The following is a 16,344-nucleotide window of genomic DNA, read 5'->3' as shown; positions in this document are numbered from 1 at the left end:
GGAGCCTCAGGAGGGAGCAGAGTTGTGCGCGTGCGTGTGTGTGTGCACACTCAATCTGTCTTATTTAACCAGAATTCATAGTCAGCCTAATGTAATCTTTACCACAGTACCAAGAGGCCAGTAATTACCCCCGTTTTCCCAATGAGGAAACTGAGACTCAGCGATGATGTCCACAGAGCTGGTAAGTGGCGGGACCTGGTACCTCCCACAACCCTCTGGCTCCAACACTCTTTTTTGTCTTGCACAGCTCTCCCAGCAGTGCTCAGAGAAGGCCATACCCTGCCCCCATAGAAGTCGGCCTCTTATATGGTAAAACCCCAGTTTGCCAGAAGGACACCCGGGGGTGACCGTGCCTTCCTCTGTCTGCCCATGTCTTCTGCACCTTCTGCAGGAGCTGAGGCACTCTGAGAGCACTAAGCTATTGTCAAATGCAATCAACAATCAGAAGTGGCCTTAATGTCCAACAACAGCAGATTGGGTAAATAAATTACGGCATACCCATTTAAAAACTACTATCTGGCTGTCAGAATGATCAGGTAGAAGAATATTCAACTTCCTGGGAAAATGCTCCTGACATATTGGTAAGTTGAAAAAGCATATTTTCCCAACAGTGGGGGCAGCATAGCAACAATAGCACGTGTGTATAATAACAAATTATAAAAAAGCAATTAACACTGACCTGCAACCCCTGATCCTTGCGTATAAGTTCCAAGCCAATATCCAAAGTCAAAAGGAATTCTCTCTATTCTCTCTAACCCAGGAATATGAGATCAAGTTCTAATACCTTAGTTCCGCCCATCTCCCACCTCTGTCTTGCCTCTCTCACCATCCTGAAGCCTACTGTTCACATACCCTGGAGAAGAAAGTGCCACCCCACCTGGGGCTTAGTGAATTCTCTACTCCTGGAATACCGTGGGTACTGAGAACATGGTAAATAGTCAAGTTTTCACTTTACCATCAAGCTGGGCCACTTGAAAACACCTCTCTCTCTCTTTTTTTTTCTTTGAAGGAGAGTGGGGGTGAGTGAATTAGCTAGAGGGAGGGAAATGGCAGGGAGTTGGGATGCTCGAGGAAAAATAGCCCCAGTGCACACTACATGAGGAAAAATGTACCAGAGATCTAGCCACAGCCTACCTTATGAAACACTGAATTTCCTTTTCAAAAGATCCTCTGGACTAGACTCAAAATTTGTTTATTCAGGATGCCTTAGAATAGTGTACTTCAGGGTGAGGGTCACCAGCCATTAGAGCTGTGCCATTCAGTCTAGGAGCCACTAGGCACATGGGCTCACGGGCACACTGGAAATGGGCCGTGAGTGTAGAACACACACTAGCTCAGGAAGACCTGTTATATAAAAAAGAATGTAACTTACCTTATTACCTAACTTATTGATAACAGAAACGATAATATTTTAGATGTATTGGATTAAGTCAAATATATTGTTAAAGTTAATCTGACCTTAAAAATCTTTGTACATTGAAACCTTTTTTTTTTAAAGCCCTGTGGTCTCAGCGCTGGACATAATACATATTAATTTGTCACCTAAGTTCCATGTCGGTGCCGCCAATGCAGATATACAGGAGGTTCTGCTCACTGTGACCATGCGGCGACTCTGGCTGATGGAGCAGCTGTCATCTCAAGCCCTGTAAGTCACCTTGCTACAGGGAAAGCCATAGCTCTGGAGGTTATCGCTCTGGACTTTAAATGCCCTGGCCTGGAAGTGACACCTGTCATTTCTGCCGACAGCTCATTGGCCAGAAGTAGTCACATGGCTCCATTCAACCAAAAGGGGATGGGATAGTCCTACCATGTGCCCCAAAGGCACAGATCCAGAAATACTTGGCAAATAGGGCAAATAACTAACTTGGTTTCGATCAGCTTTTTAATTTTTTAAAAATAACAGAAAAAGTAGAATGGAACAGAATAAGAAATAGAGGGAACCACAAAGCCTTTAAATGACAGTTGAGGTTCAAAAATATTTGTGGAATGATGAAAATTCTTTCTGAAGAGGGATTGTAGCCACAACGTGTCTCTTGCGTACTAACAAAGTCCCTGGCAATTGGTAATCTCATATAGGGTATTATGGGCCCCTTTTATGGATGAAGAAATTGGTTCAGAGAGGTGAGTGGTCTGCTCAGGTCACCTAATCAAATGGCAGGGTTGGGACTTGGGACAAGTAAGATACCTGGTGGGATTCTGTCGTCAAACTCCAGTCTTTTTCTCTTTCTCCTTTTCTCTTTCTTTTTCTTTCTTTCTTTCTTTCTTTCTTTCTTTCTTTCTTTCTTTCTTTCTTTCTTTCATCAACCTTGAATCCTAAACTTGCTATTTTCTATTTCTTTTAATAATACAAACGTTTAACAGGTACTGAATTTAGCACCAACATCATTGCTATGTTGTAGCCAAGGAAATAGAGGCTGAAATAGATGAAGTGACCTGCCCAAGTTACATAGTCATAAAGAGGCAGGATTGGGTGGGGTTCGAGGAGATTCAAGGCTATAACCACAATTCTTTTGCCACTCTGGCTTATTAATCTAGTTCTAGAAGACACCTGAATGGCAGAGTGGATAAAGTTTAAGGATACTTCCCATGATTGTTTCATCCATGTGGTCTTCACCCAACCACGCCTGCTTGGTGCCTTGGGCCCTTCTTACCATCCTAACACCATAGGAGCAGATACTTTGAGATCCTGCCTAGAATCTGGAACCTCAATAACCCAAGGAAACCAGAAGACAGACAGACAGACAAACAAACACTCCCTAATATTAGCAAGTGGAACCAGATGACTAAATTATGCCAGGGTTACATTTTAAACATACTATTTAATTTCTAGCTTTATGGGGCTTGATGTAAGCTGTTGGAAATGTACTTTTAGGTGATTCAAAGTTATTTATTTTACATGCCCTTTAAAAAGTGCCAGCACCATAAATAATAACTAACATTTGGTTCCTGCTATATGCCCGGCATGCTGCTAAGGCATTAATGTGGATTATTTCATTGAATCCTCACAATGAGAATGAGGTAAATGTAACCCTGGATTGCAGGAATGAGGAGAACCCCCACCACTTACCATGCTTGCCTCAACTGGTATCTGCCTCCAACTAGGAGTTACTTACATGCTTTGATCCTTAGACTCACATCTGCAACATTCTATCACTGAGCTGGACCATCTAGACACTCCTAGAAAGGAGGGGCTTCCTGAGTGGTGCTCAGCGCAATAGAACGTTCATCCTCTGAAATGAAAATCTATGTCTAATTTAATCTTTACTTGACAAAGGAGAGTTCTCATAGGGATAGGAGACAAAGTACTTGAAGCTGGAGCTTCCCTGGAAACTTTGTTACAAAGTTTCAGTTTGGGTTACTCACCATCAGGAAATGAAGCACCCTGATTCTTTTTGTCTTTTATGGCATGGGTTCACTCTGATCAAGTGCTCGCTACTTGCCAGACTGGGTGCTCAGACATTTACAAAGATTAGCAACTATAGTCCTCATATCCACCGTATGTGGTGGGTGCTGTGACCATGTCCACTTCACAGATGAGGTAACTAGGGCTTCAAGAGGTGAGCAATCTGCTCAAGGTCTCAATCTTGGCAGGAGACCGAGTTCAGACTCATAACTGGTACTCTGATTCCCGGGTTTTTCTTGGCGCTATGCTTTCCCTTCTCCAGCATCCTGAGGACTTAGGTTTGGGAGATAAATCAAGAAGTCCAGCTCAGTCCCTGCTCACTTGGAAGATGAACCTAACATTTGCTCCAGACTCTTTATAGTCACCTATCTCATTTAATTCTCACATCATCTTCCTGAGTATGTATTACTATTGATCACTCCCTCTGCCCCCCACCCCCACCACTTTGACAGATGGAGAAAGCGAGGCTCAGAGAGGGCAGATGGGTTGCCCAAGATCAACCAGTCAATGTGTGGCAAAGCCAGGCCTCTCTGACTTCAGAGCCTTGGCATTATAGGGTTTCTCACCCCTGATGCTGTTGACATTTGTGGCTGGACCATTCTTTGTGGTAGGGAGCTGCCCCGTGCGTTGTAAGATGTTTAATAGCATCCTTGACCTCAATGCACTTGATGCCGGTAGCCCTCCTCCCCCAGCAGCGATAGCCAAAATTATCTCCAGACTTTGTCACATGTTTCTGGGGGCAAAATTGCTCCCAGTTGAGAATTCTTGCTCCTTCTGACCTCTGTTGCAGGGCTGGGGGACTCAGGTAAGATGAGGTGAAAGGAAACTTCCATGACTTTCTTTTAAGATCCACGAAGGCAGGTGTGCAGGGCTCGGCGACTCTGAAATCAGCCCCCACTGCACAGCGAAGTATTGACTAGGTCCCGTAGCCTGCTGGAGTGGGCCCAGCTGCAGGGCCTTTATCTGGGGACTGACGGGGTGTGCTCTCCCTGGGCAGGCCCCCCAGGCATCAGTGTCTCTCCTGCTCAGGGTTCAATTTATCTGGAGGCCATTAAGGAACCTGCCTGATGATTATCTCTTGGCTCGAAAGTGGCTTTATCTCTAGTCTTCGATTCTAAATGGAACTACTGACCACTTGAGATTCAGATTCTGCACCAACTGCCCAGCACCTTCTTGATGAACAGAAGAGAAATCCCTCATTGCTTGGTTCACTGCTTCCGTCTCAGCAAATGCCCCCACATCCGGGGCAAGTTAGAGACCTGGGAATCAGTGCAGATATTTCCCTCTGGATCAATGTCCTATTTCGAATATTCTCGGAGTCCTATCAATTTTGGATCCTAAGGTGTAATTTGGACCCTGCAGTCCTGGTGGCTCCCACTTCCCCAGGCTAAGGCACATAGACCATTGCAGTACCCTCTCAAACGCTCCCACTTTGTTTGCTCCTGCCTTCTATTCTGTTGCCCACACTGCAGCTAGAGTAGCCTTTTTAAAACGTTAATCTGAATCCACCCACCCACCTACGCCTACACACAGTCCCACTCCTGCCCTGAATCATTCAGCAACACTTCCTGTCTCTCCCCATCACTCTCTAGACTTTTTCTGTTCTCAAAAGTACCATGTTTCCTCCACCCCAGGGCCTTTGCACATGTTGTCCCAGCAGCTGTACCTTTTTGCTTAGGTAGTGCTGTTCAGCCTTGGGGGAAGTTTCCCTGACCACTTCTCATCCAACCTCAGTTTAGGTCTGGATCCATTGTTCCATGTTCCTACAGCGGCATTTTTCTCTTTCTTCACTGCCCTCTCAGCCCACATACATATTTGGGGATTGCTTATTTGAAACCCCTCTTCCCGTGAGACTGTAAGTGGCCACAGGTGGGAACAATGTGTCTATTTTGGCTCACCATGACATCCCTAAAGCTTTGTATAGTGCCTGGAACATAGTAGGCACTTTATCTGTACATGTTGAATGAATGAATGAGCTCATACAATCCTCCCAACAAGCCTGTGAGAATTTCACCTGAGGCCAGTGTGCTGCTCTGACCCCCTACAGCACCTGCTCTCACGGCTTTACAAGATAGAGAGCAATAGACTTTGAAAGACATAAAGGGCTGTGGAGCCTGACTGATTGGACCAAATCTCCCCTCTGTCACTTCCCAGATGTGGAACATTGGGCAAATTCTTTAACATCTCTGTGCTTTCGTTTCCTCTTCTATAAATGTCTCATGGGGTGGTTGTAAGGATCAAATAAGTGAGCTTCTGGAACACGCTTTTATAAGAGCTTGGCATATAGCGAATGCTCCATTGATCTTAGTTATTATTAATATTATTAACACAAGGAGCATAGGGTCTGGGAGCAGATGAATCTGGTTCTCTCTTATATTTGCAAATCATTCCCTGTGTGACTTCGGACAAGTCGTGCCACGCCCCTGAGCCTTGGTTTCTCTGTCTGCAAAGTTGGGATCTCAAGGGCTACTTCAGAGAGTCATCATGAGGGCCTGATAGAACGAGATCTGAAGCACATAGACCACTGCCCTGTGGTTCCCCTCCTGATGGACTGAAAGGTCCCTGTTACCTTTTAGACCAGAAGCTTCCTGAAGATAGGTTTCATATCTGCCTTATTTAGGGCTGTGTCCTGCAGCCCCTCGGTTCCTGGTAACTGTAGGTGTTCAATAAATAGTTCTTTACTGAATGAGTGACTCAATAATAACAGGAACCATGCTTTGTTCATATTTGGGTCCAACATGAGATTAGTGAAGGACCTAGCATCTAATTTCAACAAGCGTTTGTTGACAGAATAGATTTTTTAAAGGGCTATTTATTTCTGTTACCAGCCTCATTTGCGTTTCTCCATTAAACTGAGAAAGATACTTGTTAACCTATCCTAACTCTCCCTAGCCTTAGTCTTCTTGCCTGTAAAATGAGGCTATCAATAAAACCCACCACGTAAGCGTGTTCTGAAAAGTAAATGAAGTAATATGTATTTAGCACATAGAAAATGTTAGTTCATTATTATTCCCTTCCCTGAGGCTCAGTTTTGTCCTCTGTAAAATGGGCATCCACTCACTCACTCATTTATTCATGGGTTACTCTATAAACACAGTGTGCGTGTGCGAGGCATTGTAATTAAGACCTAGGGCACTTAGAGAGGTAAGCAAGCCATGGTCCCTGTCATGAGGAGGTAAGTGTCTGCTGTAGGACAGCATATCAATAGCAAAAGCAAGCGATGAAAGAGCCGCGATGTGTGTGAGGTCCACGGAGGCTGGGGACCTGCAGGGTTTCAGTGATCTCTCTAGGGAGAGTGTAAAAGGTCACCAATTCAGCGTAACCACTAGCACGACATCAATCTGAAATGGACTTGTCTTCTCTGTGTTCTGGGGTTTGTACCCTGGATCTGTGGAATGTGCTGGTTTTGCTGTAGCCCTGCTTTCTACCCTGGGCCACCAACGTGTGAGAGGCTGAGACAGGTGTCACAATCCCATTGAATATCAAGTTCAAACACACCTCCCTTCCTAAGACTCAGCCTTGCTTCCCGCCCCTTCCCCTGGATTCTGCCTCCTCAGGGGACTGAACAGTGATTCCCTTTCCCTCTCAACGTGGAGAGAGCGCCTGGGGTGTCTCCAAAGAATGCTGGGCTCCTGGTTCTCCAAAGACAAGCCTGCCTCTCCCCGAGGTGGGACCCATCGATGGCATGCTTGGGCCCTGGAAATGAGGGCAAGCCAGGCCGAGTCTCTGGGTCTCTGGGTTCCTGCATCTAAGTGGCTCACATGTTTATCTCTGATGTTTACAGCTGGTTCCAGGGAGCTGAGTCCTGCCAGTCAAACCCATGAGAGATTGAAGCATCTGAATTAGAATTTTACATTTAATCTAGGTGTAACTTGTGGGGTTGGGGGGGGACTACTTATCTCCAGTGACCAACATATTTACACCTGTTACCCAGAGCAGTCTTTTATTTTCAGTGAAAAGGCATTTACATGCCAAGGGTATTTAAATATCAGGGGAGGGTCTGCTGTCAGTGGCCTGCCAGAGGGAGAAGGATGTCTGAGCCTCAGTGGCCCATCCTAGCAGGCCTCAGGGAAGAAGCAAGATTTACGAGGCGGGAGCCCGCCTGGGCCGCTTCTTCCATCGGTAAAGGCCTCCCTGCAGTATTTTCTGTCTCGTCAACGCTGCATTTCATTTTAAATTGCAGCTGAAAGCAGATATTTTCCCTCTTGCCTATTACACCTCTTAATTTGTCTCTCCCTCTGCTGTTATTAGTCTCTATAAAGTGTTTTGCATGAAAGACCCACACAGCGCAATGTTGTTTTGCCCCGGGTTAGGTTTAACAGGAGGGGAAAGCTCAGAGAGACCTAAGTCCATGGAGGAAGGTGTAGGGGCCCTGGGGTCGAGACACACGTGTCTGGGAATATATGCCTGGCAGCGTGTACATGTGCATGGTTTTGGACCTGTCTGCTGTGCGTCAGTGGATACGTTGTGTGCACATGTCGATATTAGGACTAATATGTATAGATGTCTAGGTGTGCTCTGGTATAATCACTTGGTGTTCATTCCTTGTGTGCAAGTACTCGCTCACAGGCTATCGCTGAGAGCGTATGTACCTGTGCGTAGGAGCACACATGTGCGCGTAAACACACGCAGGCAACTAGGTACGCATGTCACATGATATGTGTGGTCTCTACACACGACCAGGGTTCTCTCTTCCCTGCCCTCGCATCCATGTCTCCCTCCCCTCCCCCAGCTAGGGTCCCCAGCCCTTGGGGCTGTGGGGAAAGGCAGGCAGAGCAGTGGTGTGTGCGGGGCCAGTGGAAACACGGCCTTAGCCTGGCCCAATCGCGGCCACAGCTCCCCGGCTTGGCCCCGGCCACCTCTTCCTCAGAGCCTGCCACGGCAGCACCACCAGGGCTCCTGCGGGAGCTCTGGGGACCCCTGGGCAGGCCCCCAGCTCCCTGTCAATCCTGGCCTGGCACCTAGGAGTGAGAGCTGCGACCGAATGACGGCCAGAGCCCTTCAGACTGGCCCGGTCTCCTGCCCCCACCCGCAAACCGACAACAGGAGCGGCGCGGGAGGGGGCGGCAAGGGGGGAGATGTCTCGGTCCCCCCCAGTCCAGAGAACGCTGGCCACTAACCAATGGGCGACTGCAGCCCAACGGGGATCCCTCCGAGGCAGCCAATGACCTCGCGCCGCTCTCCACCCCCGCCCGCGCCAACTCCGCGCAGCTGGACCATTGGTGCCGGCGGGATGGGGGGAGTGTGCGCGGCGCTGGCCACTTGAGGGAGGGGGCGTGGCTTGGAGTCCCTTCGCCTCTCCCCACCCGCGCTTAGGCCCCGCGCTCCCAACCCCAGACGCGAGGCCATTGGCCTGGCTGCGGCGCCGCGGCGGAGGTGGACCGCGGGGCGCGCGCAGTGGGCGTGGCTCGAGGGCGTGGCCCGGAGGGAGGCGGGGCCGCGGGCTCTGTCTCAGTGAAAGCCGGAGCTGCGGCGGCGGCGGAGGCGTCCGGGCGGGTGTGCGCGCGTGTGGGGCGCAGGCTCGGCGGCGGCGGCGGCGGCAGCGGCGGCGGCAGCGGCGGCGGCGGCGGCGGCTCAGCCTGAGGCGGTAGCGGCCCGTCTGGAGCGGCCGCTGCGAGGACGCCAGCTGCAGCGGGAGAGGTGCAACCGGCGCGGCGCGCTCCGTGTGGCCGGCGGGGGCCGGGAACAGGTGATCCCAGCGGGTCGCCGAGCCCTAGCGAGTTGGCGGGGCGGGAGTCCGCACTCCCGGGCGCAGCTGCAGCCGCCCCGCCGCGCCTGGTCGCGGACGGCGGACTGCGCCCGGCGCCGGACCGCGCGGCTCGGGCGACCCTCGGCTCCCGGGGGGGCCCAGGAAGCCCCCTGCCCAGCGGACTCAGAAGTGCCCGCTCGCACTGCCCGGCGCCCGCTCCGCGGCGGAGCAAAGTTGTGGACGTGTCCCGATAGCCGAGCCGGGCGCTGTCACGACCCGGCCCGGGTCGGCGCGCTCTCGCAGCGGCGCTGACAGGCCAGCCCCGCCGCCACCGCCTCGCCCCCTGAGCCGACCCCTTCTGGAAACTGCTTCTGGGGCTGAAACTTTGGGCCGAGGGGCTGCGGGCGGCGCGGCGCGGGGACGAGGCCTGCGGGCGCCCCTCGGCGCGGACAGCCTGGGCGCCGCGGACGGCATGTGACGGCCCCGGCGGCGGCCGCAGCGCGGGAAGGAGCGGGCCCCGCGGGCTCCGGCCCTTGCGAGGAGGGGCTGCGCGGCGGCCGGAGAGAAGGCTGTGGCCCGCGGCCGACCCTTGCGGGCCCGGGCCCCGAGCCGTGTCGCCCGGCGCGCCCGGGCCCCGCCGAGGCCCCTTGCGCCCCTGCCCCGGCGTGGGGGGACTCGCCCCGAACTCTCGGAACTTCAGCGGCAGCCCCCGGAGCGGCGAGACTCTCAGGGACCCCCACTCCGGGCGGCGCCCCTCGACGACCTCCGCGCGCCGGACCCCCTGCCGGCCAGTGCCTGCCCTCCGAGGGCCTGGGGGGCCCGGCCGGAGCTGACCGGCCCCAGCCCCGCGCCAGGCCACGATGCTCATGAGGAAGGTGCCCGTCTTCGTGCCGGCCTCCCCGTGGGGGCTGCGGCTGCCGCAGAAGTTCCTCTTCCTTCTCTTCCTCTCGGGCCTCGTCACCCTGTGTTTCGGGGCGCTCTTCCTGCTGCCCAACTCCTCTCGCCTCAAGCGCCTCTTCCTGGCCCCCCGGACCCAGCAGCCCGGCCTGGAGGTAGTGGCCGAAGTCGCCGGCCACCCCCTGGTCCGCGAGCAGGAGTCGCCTCCCAACCCGGCCCCCGCCGTGCCGGCCCCGGGTGAGGACGACGCCAGCAGCCAAGCCAGTGCCCGCCGCCGGAAAGGATGGCTGCGGCGCACGCACCCCACCGGGACGCGCGAAATGGCCACGGCGGCCCGGAGCAGTGGCAGCTCGGCCCTGCGGCCCCAGGGGGCCACGGCCCCGCGACCCCAGGGGGCCACGGCGGCCCGGAGCAGCGGCAGCGCGCCCCTGCGACCCCAGGAGCCGAGCATCCCGTTCAGCTTTGACTTCCATGCGTTCCGGAGCCGCCTCCGCCACCCGGTCCTGGGGACTAGGGCGGATGAGAGCAAGGAGCCCCAGAGCCTGGTTCGAGCCCAGCGGGAGAAAATCAAGGAGGTAAGGACTCTCCTTCCCCGGGAAAGGAAAAGACTCTCTGTGCTTGCATCCGGATCCCCTGGCTTCCTTCTGGTCGCTGGACCACTGCTTTAGGCCCTGCGGGCACACCTCACTCTCCCCTCTCCTCCCAAACTTTCCTTCCACCTCCTCCTTAGTGGGCACTTTCCCACTGTTGGGTTCAGTTAATCATCCCCATCCCTGGCAGGTAGTAGCCGAACCACTGGATCGACTCTCCCCTATTCCCAGACTCTGGTCCTTCCAGTCAAGTCCCCAGCCCAGGTGGATTCCCCTCTGTCCCTTTGTGGAGTTGCTAGTTAGGTTCCTTAACGGACACCCTCTCTGCTTGCGCAGGGCCAAGAGCCACATTCTTTCTGTGTGTCCTGACTTTCTCTAAACCCCTGTGGGAGCTCCTACCTGGAAATCTGGGATTTGGGGGTGGTATTTGGTGCCCTGACAGTATTTTGTAATCCACCCAGAAGGGATTGTGGATTCTTGCTAACTCTGTCTGTTGTGCTTGGGAACAATTGTACAGAATCGCATGTGATGCAGGAAGGAGTGATCAATAGGGTGGTGGTAATGTTACAGAAGCTCTGAGGTTATTGGCTTAATGAAGCAAGTCTTGAACTTGTTCCCTGTAGGGGTTGTATGAGGGAAGGGTTTAGAAGGATCACTTGGAGTGTGAGTCTTGGTCTCAGTTTGAGAAACCAAAAGCAAACGCAGCCTCTCCATGGCTTGAAGATTGTTGCCAAGCCGCCACTGGTAACTAAATGCTCCGCTCTACTCCTGTTAGAGCTGCCTGCGTGAGGTTTTTGCCCAGCAATGCAGTGGGGGCTGCAGTGACACCCCCGGGCCACGAGGGGGCTATGGGCAAGCAGTGGGCCAGGGTCTCCTCCCTAGAAATGAGAGGAGGCTTCCCCTCCAGCCTCCTTTTAGCCCTCCCCATGGACCCAGAAGGAAAGGGCTGTTTCCGCCTGGACTTCTTGGTTTGCTGCAAAGGAGCCAGCAGGTCTGATTTCCAGGGGGAGCCGGCAGCAAGGGTCAGGACCTGCCCTGCCAGGATCTGCTCAGAGGCCAGTGGAGAGCTTCTCTGTCTCTTTCTCTGTGCCTGGACTGTCCTCCACCCCAGCGTCCACCTCTCCCACACTTCTTACCTCTGCTGGTACTCAGCCCTTCTGAGATAAGCCCTGTTTGGAGACTATCTTAACTAGCAGTCACAGGACATTTTGTGATGTCAAGCCAGAAAGCCACACGGATGAGTGCTTGTTTTGTGTGTGTGTGTGTGTGTGTGTGTGTGTGCGCGCGCGCGCTCTTAATTTTCAAATTCTTGTTGAAATCTCAGAGGTTTGATTGAAGGCTGGAACTTGCAGGAGCTGAGGAAGGGACCTCATTTCCCCCTTTTTGGTTAAGAACTGTGTCGTCCACTACTTATCTGAACCACCCACAGCTCCCTTTCTTGGAGCCGGCTCTGAGCACATTAGCCCTTTCTGCCTTTTTACATCTCCCTGGAGAGCAGTAACCCCCAGTGACGTTCTATACAAACTGCACACATACAGTTTATTGTGGGGGTGTCCAGCGCTGCCATCAGATTTTCCAAAGCGGCCCCCAGAGACTTAAGAGTTAACTACCGTCCAGCAGTGGCTCAGTCGGTTAAGGTCCGACTTCAGCTCAGCTCATGATCTCACGGTTCGTGGGTTCGAGCCCTGTGTTGGGCTCTGCTGACAGCTAGTTCAGAGCCTGGAGCCTGTCTTCAGCTTCTGTGTCTCCCTCTCTCTCTGACCCTCCCTGCTCATGCTGTCTCTCTCTCTCTTTCTCTCTCTCTCTCAGAAATAAATAAAACATTAAAAAAAAAAAAGAATTAACTACAGTCCTCTTCAGAAGAGGCACTTTGTGCACTGGCATTTAGGTATGTGACCTATTTCTGAAAGCCTGGGGTTGGGAGCCATGGCAGGAAGGGGGTGCCAGCTAGTGGCGACTTGATTCTGTGCTCCTGTACCTCGACAGCTTCCCTTGTCGGCAGAGGCCACAGGCTGCAGCAGCTGGGGGATGGGGGGTGGGAGAGTGGAGACTCTGCTCTGCAGGTGGGCATAAAATAACATGATGGAAGGCTTGTGTGGGTTGCCAGATGTCTGGATCATTCAGACTGGCATCTCCGGGCACCCCTGGTAGTAGCTGGAGGCCTGCTTGCACGTACCTGTGGTTGGTATCCCGAAGACCTTAAGCTTCTCAGAACAGAGGAGGCAGAACTATACACACTATCATATCTTGAAGCCTGTTGTCTCTTCAGGCTTCTTGAGTTTGGACCTCCTGCCCCTCCAAACAACCTGGAAAACGCGGGGCAGAGTTTTTGGTTTAGCTGTTAATGCAGAGCTACCTTCCCTGGTGTCCTGCCTGATAGGGAATGCGTAGGACTGTGGCTGGAGGATGTCTTCATTTCCTTCTTATTTACATTTCTGTCTGTGGCATGCCCGGGGGTAGATCATTTTAGAAAGGTACCTTTTTTCATAAAAGGGCCTGGTGCTTCCCTCTCTGGCTTGTTTATTTCCAGACATGGATTGATGAGACCCCAGGAGCAGAGGGGGAGCTAGCATCAGATAAAAAGTGCCCTGGTCTTATAAGATGAGGTTTTTAAAGTGAAAGTAAACATCAAGAGAGACCCAGAGAGGGTCATAAATGGGAGTGAATGAAGACTGGACACCAGGCTCTAGATCAATGAAGTATATTTATAAACATTCTGGTTTGAGAGATGAACGTGGTCATGAGGTCTGTGCTGATAAGGTGGGTTGAAGCCACACGTTCTGGGTGTACATACAGCAGGAAACAATCTGTCAGTAGAACCAACTATTTCTCTTTCACTCTGCAGCCATGGAACCTTGTAGAGGACAAGGTGGTGGAAAGGGGAGACCCAGAGAATGTGGGTTTGAATCTCAGCTTCAACTGTCAACTGTCTGACTTTGGGCAAGCCACATGCTCTCATTCCTGGCCCCTATTTTTCCTTCTGTAAAATGGAGCAAGGAAGTGTCACATACACTCTTGCTTCCAGACATGGCCCCTAAGTGGACTGCCAGTCTGGTCAGGGACTCCTTAGCTGTGGGCTTTCCCAGCTCTGTTTGCAATGTGCTAGTTAGTTCCGTGAAGAGACAGTTGTGTGTTGGTATTGATGATGGTGGTAGTATTTGCTGTCGCATGCCTGGCACTTTGTCAAGAATAGATATTCATAGAGTTGATTCAGTTAATTGTTCCTATCATCCCTATGGATCTTAATTTATTTATTTTTAGAGGGAGAGAAAGATGTGTGCATGTGCGCAAGCCAGGGAGGGGACAGAGGGAGAGGTAGAGAATCTTAAGCAAGTTCTGACATGGGCTCGATCTTAGAACCCGTCAGATCGTGACATGAGCCAAAATCAAGAGTTGGACACGTAACTGACTGAGCCACCCAGGCGCCCCCATATGGGACTTTAGAGATGGGATCAAACAGTGACAGCTTCTCAGTCTGGGATCATGGAGAGGAAAGGAGTTGGCGAGAATGTAAAACAGCTTGCTAGCAGCCTTCCCTTTCAGATCTGACGATGATATAGGAAATTATTGTCATAATTATTAATTATAGGGGAGCTTTGCCATTGGTGGATTTCTTACAGATTCGATTTCAACAGATTTTCTCACTCCTAACAAGCGCTGGGAGTGTATAGCCTGTCAGGGTTACATCTCAGTGAAAGGATTCACACTCTCCTGGGTCTTCCTGCTCATGATGGTTGGGTGCTGATCTGGGGGACCTCAGTTGTCCCTTCCAATTTAGGGAGCTTTTGTTAAAGGGAACTGGAAGTCTGAGACCGTGAAAATGTAGTATTAGAATGGGGCTTCCCCTGGTCCATATGCAGAACGTGGGTTGAATTTCATCTCTATCCCCTCTGCCCAGTCCCCTCAGGCACCACCATATGTGACCATCCTGCTAAGAATCCAATCTGGGTTCAAGACTTAGTCACACCATTGACTCTGACCTCAAAGAAAACTATCTATCACTGGGCCTGTTTTTCTGGTTAAACAAAGGGACTGGCATATAGAGGACTCTTCTCTTTCCCTCACTCCCACCTGTTTACTATTTTGTTTATGGCTCTGCCTAAGCACCTAGAATAGGGTCTGACACCTAGTGGGAACCCAGTTACTTAAATGAATGGCTACAGTAGAGATGTATAAACTACCAGTTAAGGTTGCTGGCGACAGAGGCTGGGTCTTCTTCCTGAGGGCACCTGGAATTCTAAGGGTGTCAGAGTAGGGGTCATGGCAGCTCTGGGACCCAAGAGGCCTTTTAGAAGTTGCGGTAATTTTCTAAGTGCAAGTAGTCTACCTAGAAGAGAGTGGGGAGGTGGCAGCCATGAATAAAATCTTTTCATGCCTGGATGGCAGGCATCTGGAGGATGCTGAGTCGCCCTGGAGTGCCCAAGACTTGGCAGGGAGCACCCCGGCTCTTGCTTTCTATGCCTGCTGTGTTAAGCCTCCGGGATATTGCTGGTTATGATATGTGACTATGTCTGAATAAGTCATCTTGGCAAATGATCTTTGCTCGCCATTAACGGGCTGGTTCGTTAGTCATCTGTGGTTTCTCTGTATATCTGATTTATCACTGCTAGTGCCATGGAGAGGTGGGAAAATTAAAGGGCTTTGTGTTCTTTGTAACATGTGAATCCAAGCCTGTGAGATGTTCAGGATAATTAATATTAGGAACACCTTAGATCTGAATAGCTTTCCTTTGAAGAGCTCTGTTTAAGTTGCAGATTCATTGAAGATCCTTTCTTCCTCCTGCCCTCCAGTTTCACTCGTGTCCAGCTCTATGATACATTTGATGTAGATAGGATGACTGTAGATAGCAACTGGACAGGTCCTTTGGGAGACCCTTACATCCTCAGCCCAGGCACATCTCATCCTTCTTCCTGGGAATTGAGTACTGTGTGTAAAGCTTAGACCTTGTCCCCTGCAGGGGGGCAACTTCACATCCACAGGTCGGGTGGATTATTTTGTGTTGTGCTGTCATTTGGGGGAATTAGGTGCAGACATGCCAGGAGCAGTTGTTTGTTGGGACTCACATCCTTACCTCTGTCATTAGTGTTAGGTCTGGAAACAATGACTTTTAAAAGTCAGCTGTTTAGTCCACACTGTAGTTAGCAGAGGGGTAAGAATATAGATTCCCCTGTGGTTTCGGAGTGACTGATTTACATCTGAGCTCAAGAAACACTTTTTCTCTAGCTTTCCCTGAAGACGGATCCATTACTCTACCAAAAATAAATATTGTGATATATATCAGGCATACTTTGCTCAAAGGGACTTACATCTTTTCTCTTATTGAAAAAAATAAATCAGGCTCACAAATTGGAAGGAAAGGAATTCCATTCAGGGAAGTGGTTTGATAATCTCGCTGGGCAGCCAGTCCTGTGGCTCTGGCCTTCCTGTGTCCTAAGTTGAGTCTGTGTGACACAGAGGGAGGTGTGTGTTAGGGAATTCTCTCCCTGCCTTGTTTTCATTGGCCAGGTCAGGAAAGCCTCCACAAGGGAATGATGGACATGATTCAGGAGAGTAGTTGTCTCAGGTGAATTCATGGGTATCTATTACATTACTTTAATATTTTTTTTTTAATTTATTTCTAGGAGAGAGAGAGAGAGAGACAGCGCGAGCAGGGGAGGGTCAGAGAGAGAGGGAGTCACAGACTGAAACAGGCTCCAGGCTCTGAGCTGGCAGTCAGCACAGAGCCCGACACGGGGCTCGAACCCACGAACCGCGAGATCATGACC

The 16,344-nt window shown here is 51.3% G+C and overlaps 1 protein-coding gene across 2 annotated transcripts in view; it reads left to right on the top strand.

The window, feature by feature from the left end:
• The first annotated feature begins 8,902 nt into the window (after positions 1-8,902).
• The window catches only part of MAN1C1 (mannosidase alpha class 1C member 1), a 138,353-nt gene continuing 130,911 nt past the window's right edge, over positions 8,903-16,344 (top strand). For both annotated transcript variants that reach the window (XM_039232314.1, XM_039232304.1), the window contains exon 1: positions 8,903-10,564. In XM_039232314.1, coding sequence (XP_039088245.1) covers positions 9,953-10,564 — 612 coding nt within the window. In that variant the 5' untranslated portion in view covers positions 8,903-9,952. The remainder of the gene's footprint in view (positions 10,565-16,344) is intronic.

This window comes from Hyaena hyaena, unplaced genomic scaffold (assembly GCF_003009895.1).
Source record: "Hyaena hyaena isolate Hyena2069 unplaced genomic scaffold, ASM300989v1 scaffold_3, whole genome shotgun sequence".
Taxonomy (NCBI): Eukaryota; Metazoa; Chordata; class Mammalia; order Carnivora; family Hyaenidae; genus Hyaena; species Hyaena hyaena.
This window is presented reverse-complemented; position numbering and strand designations above follow the sequence as displayed.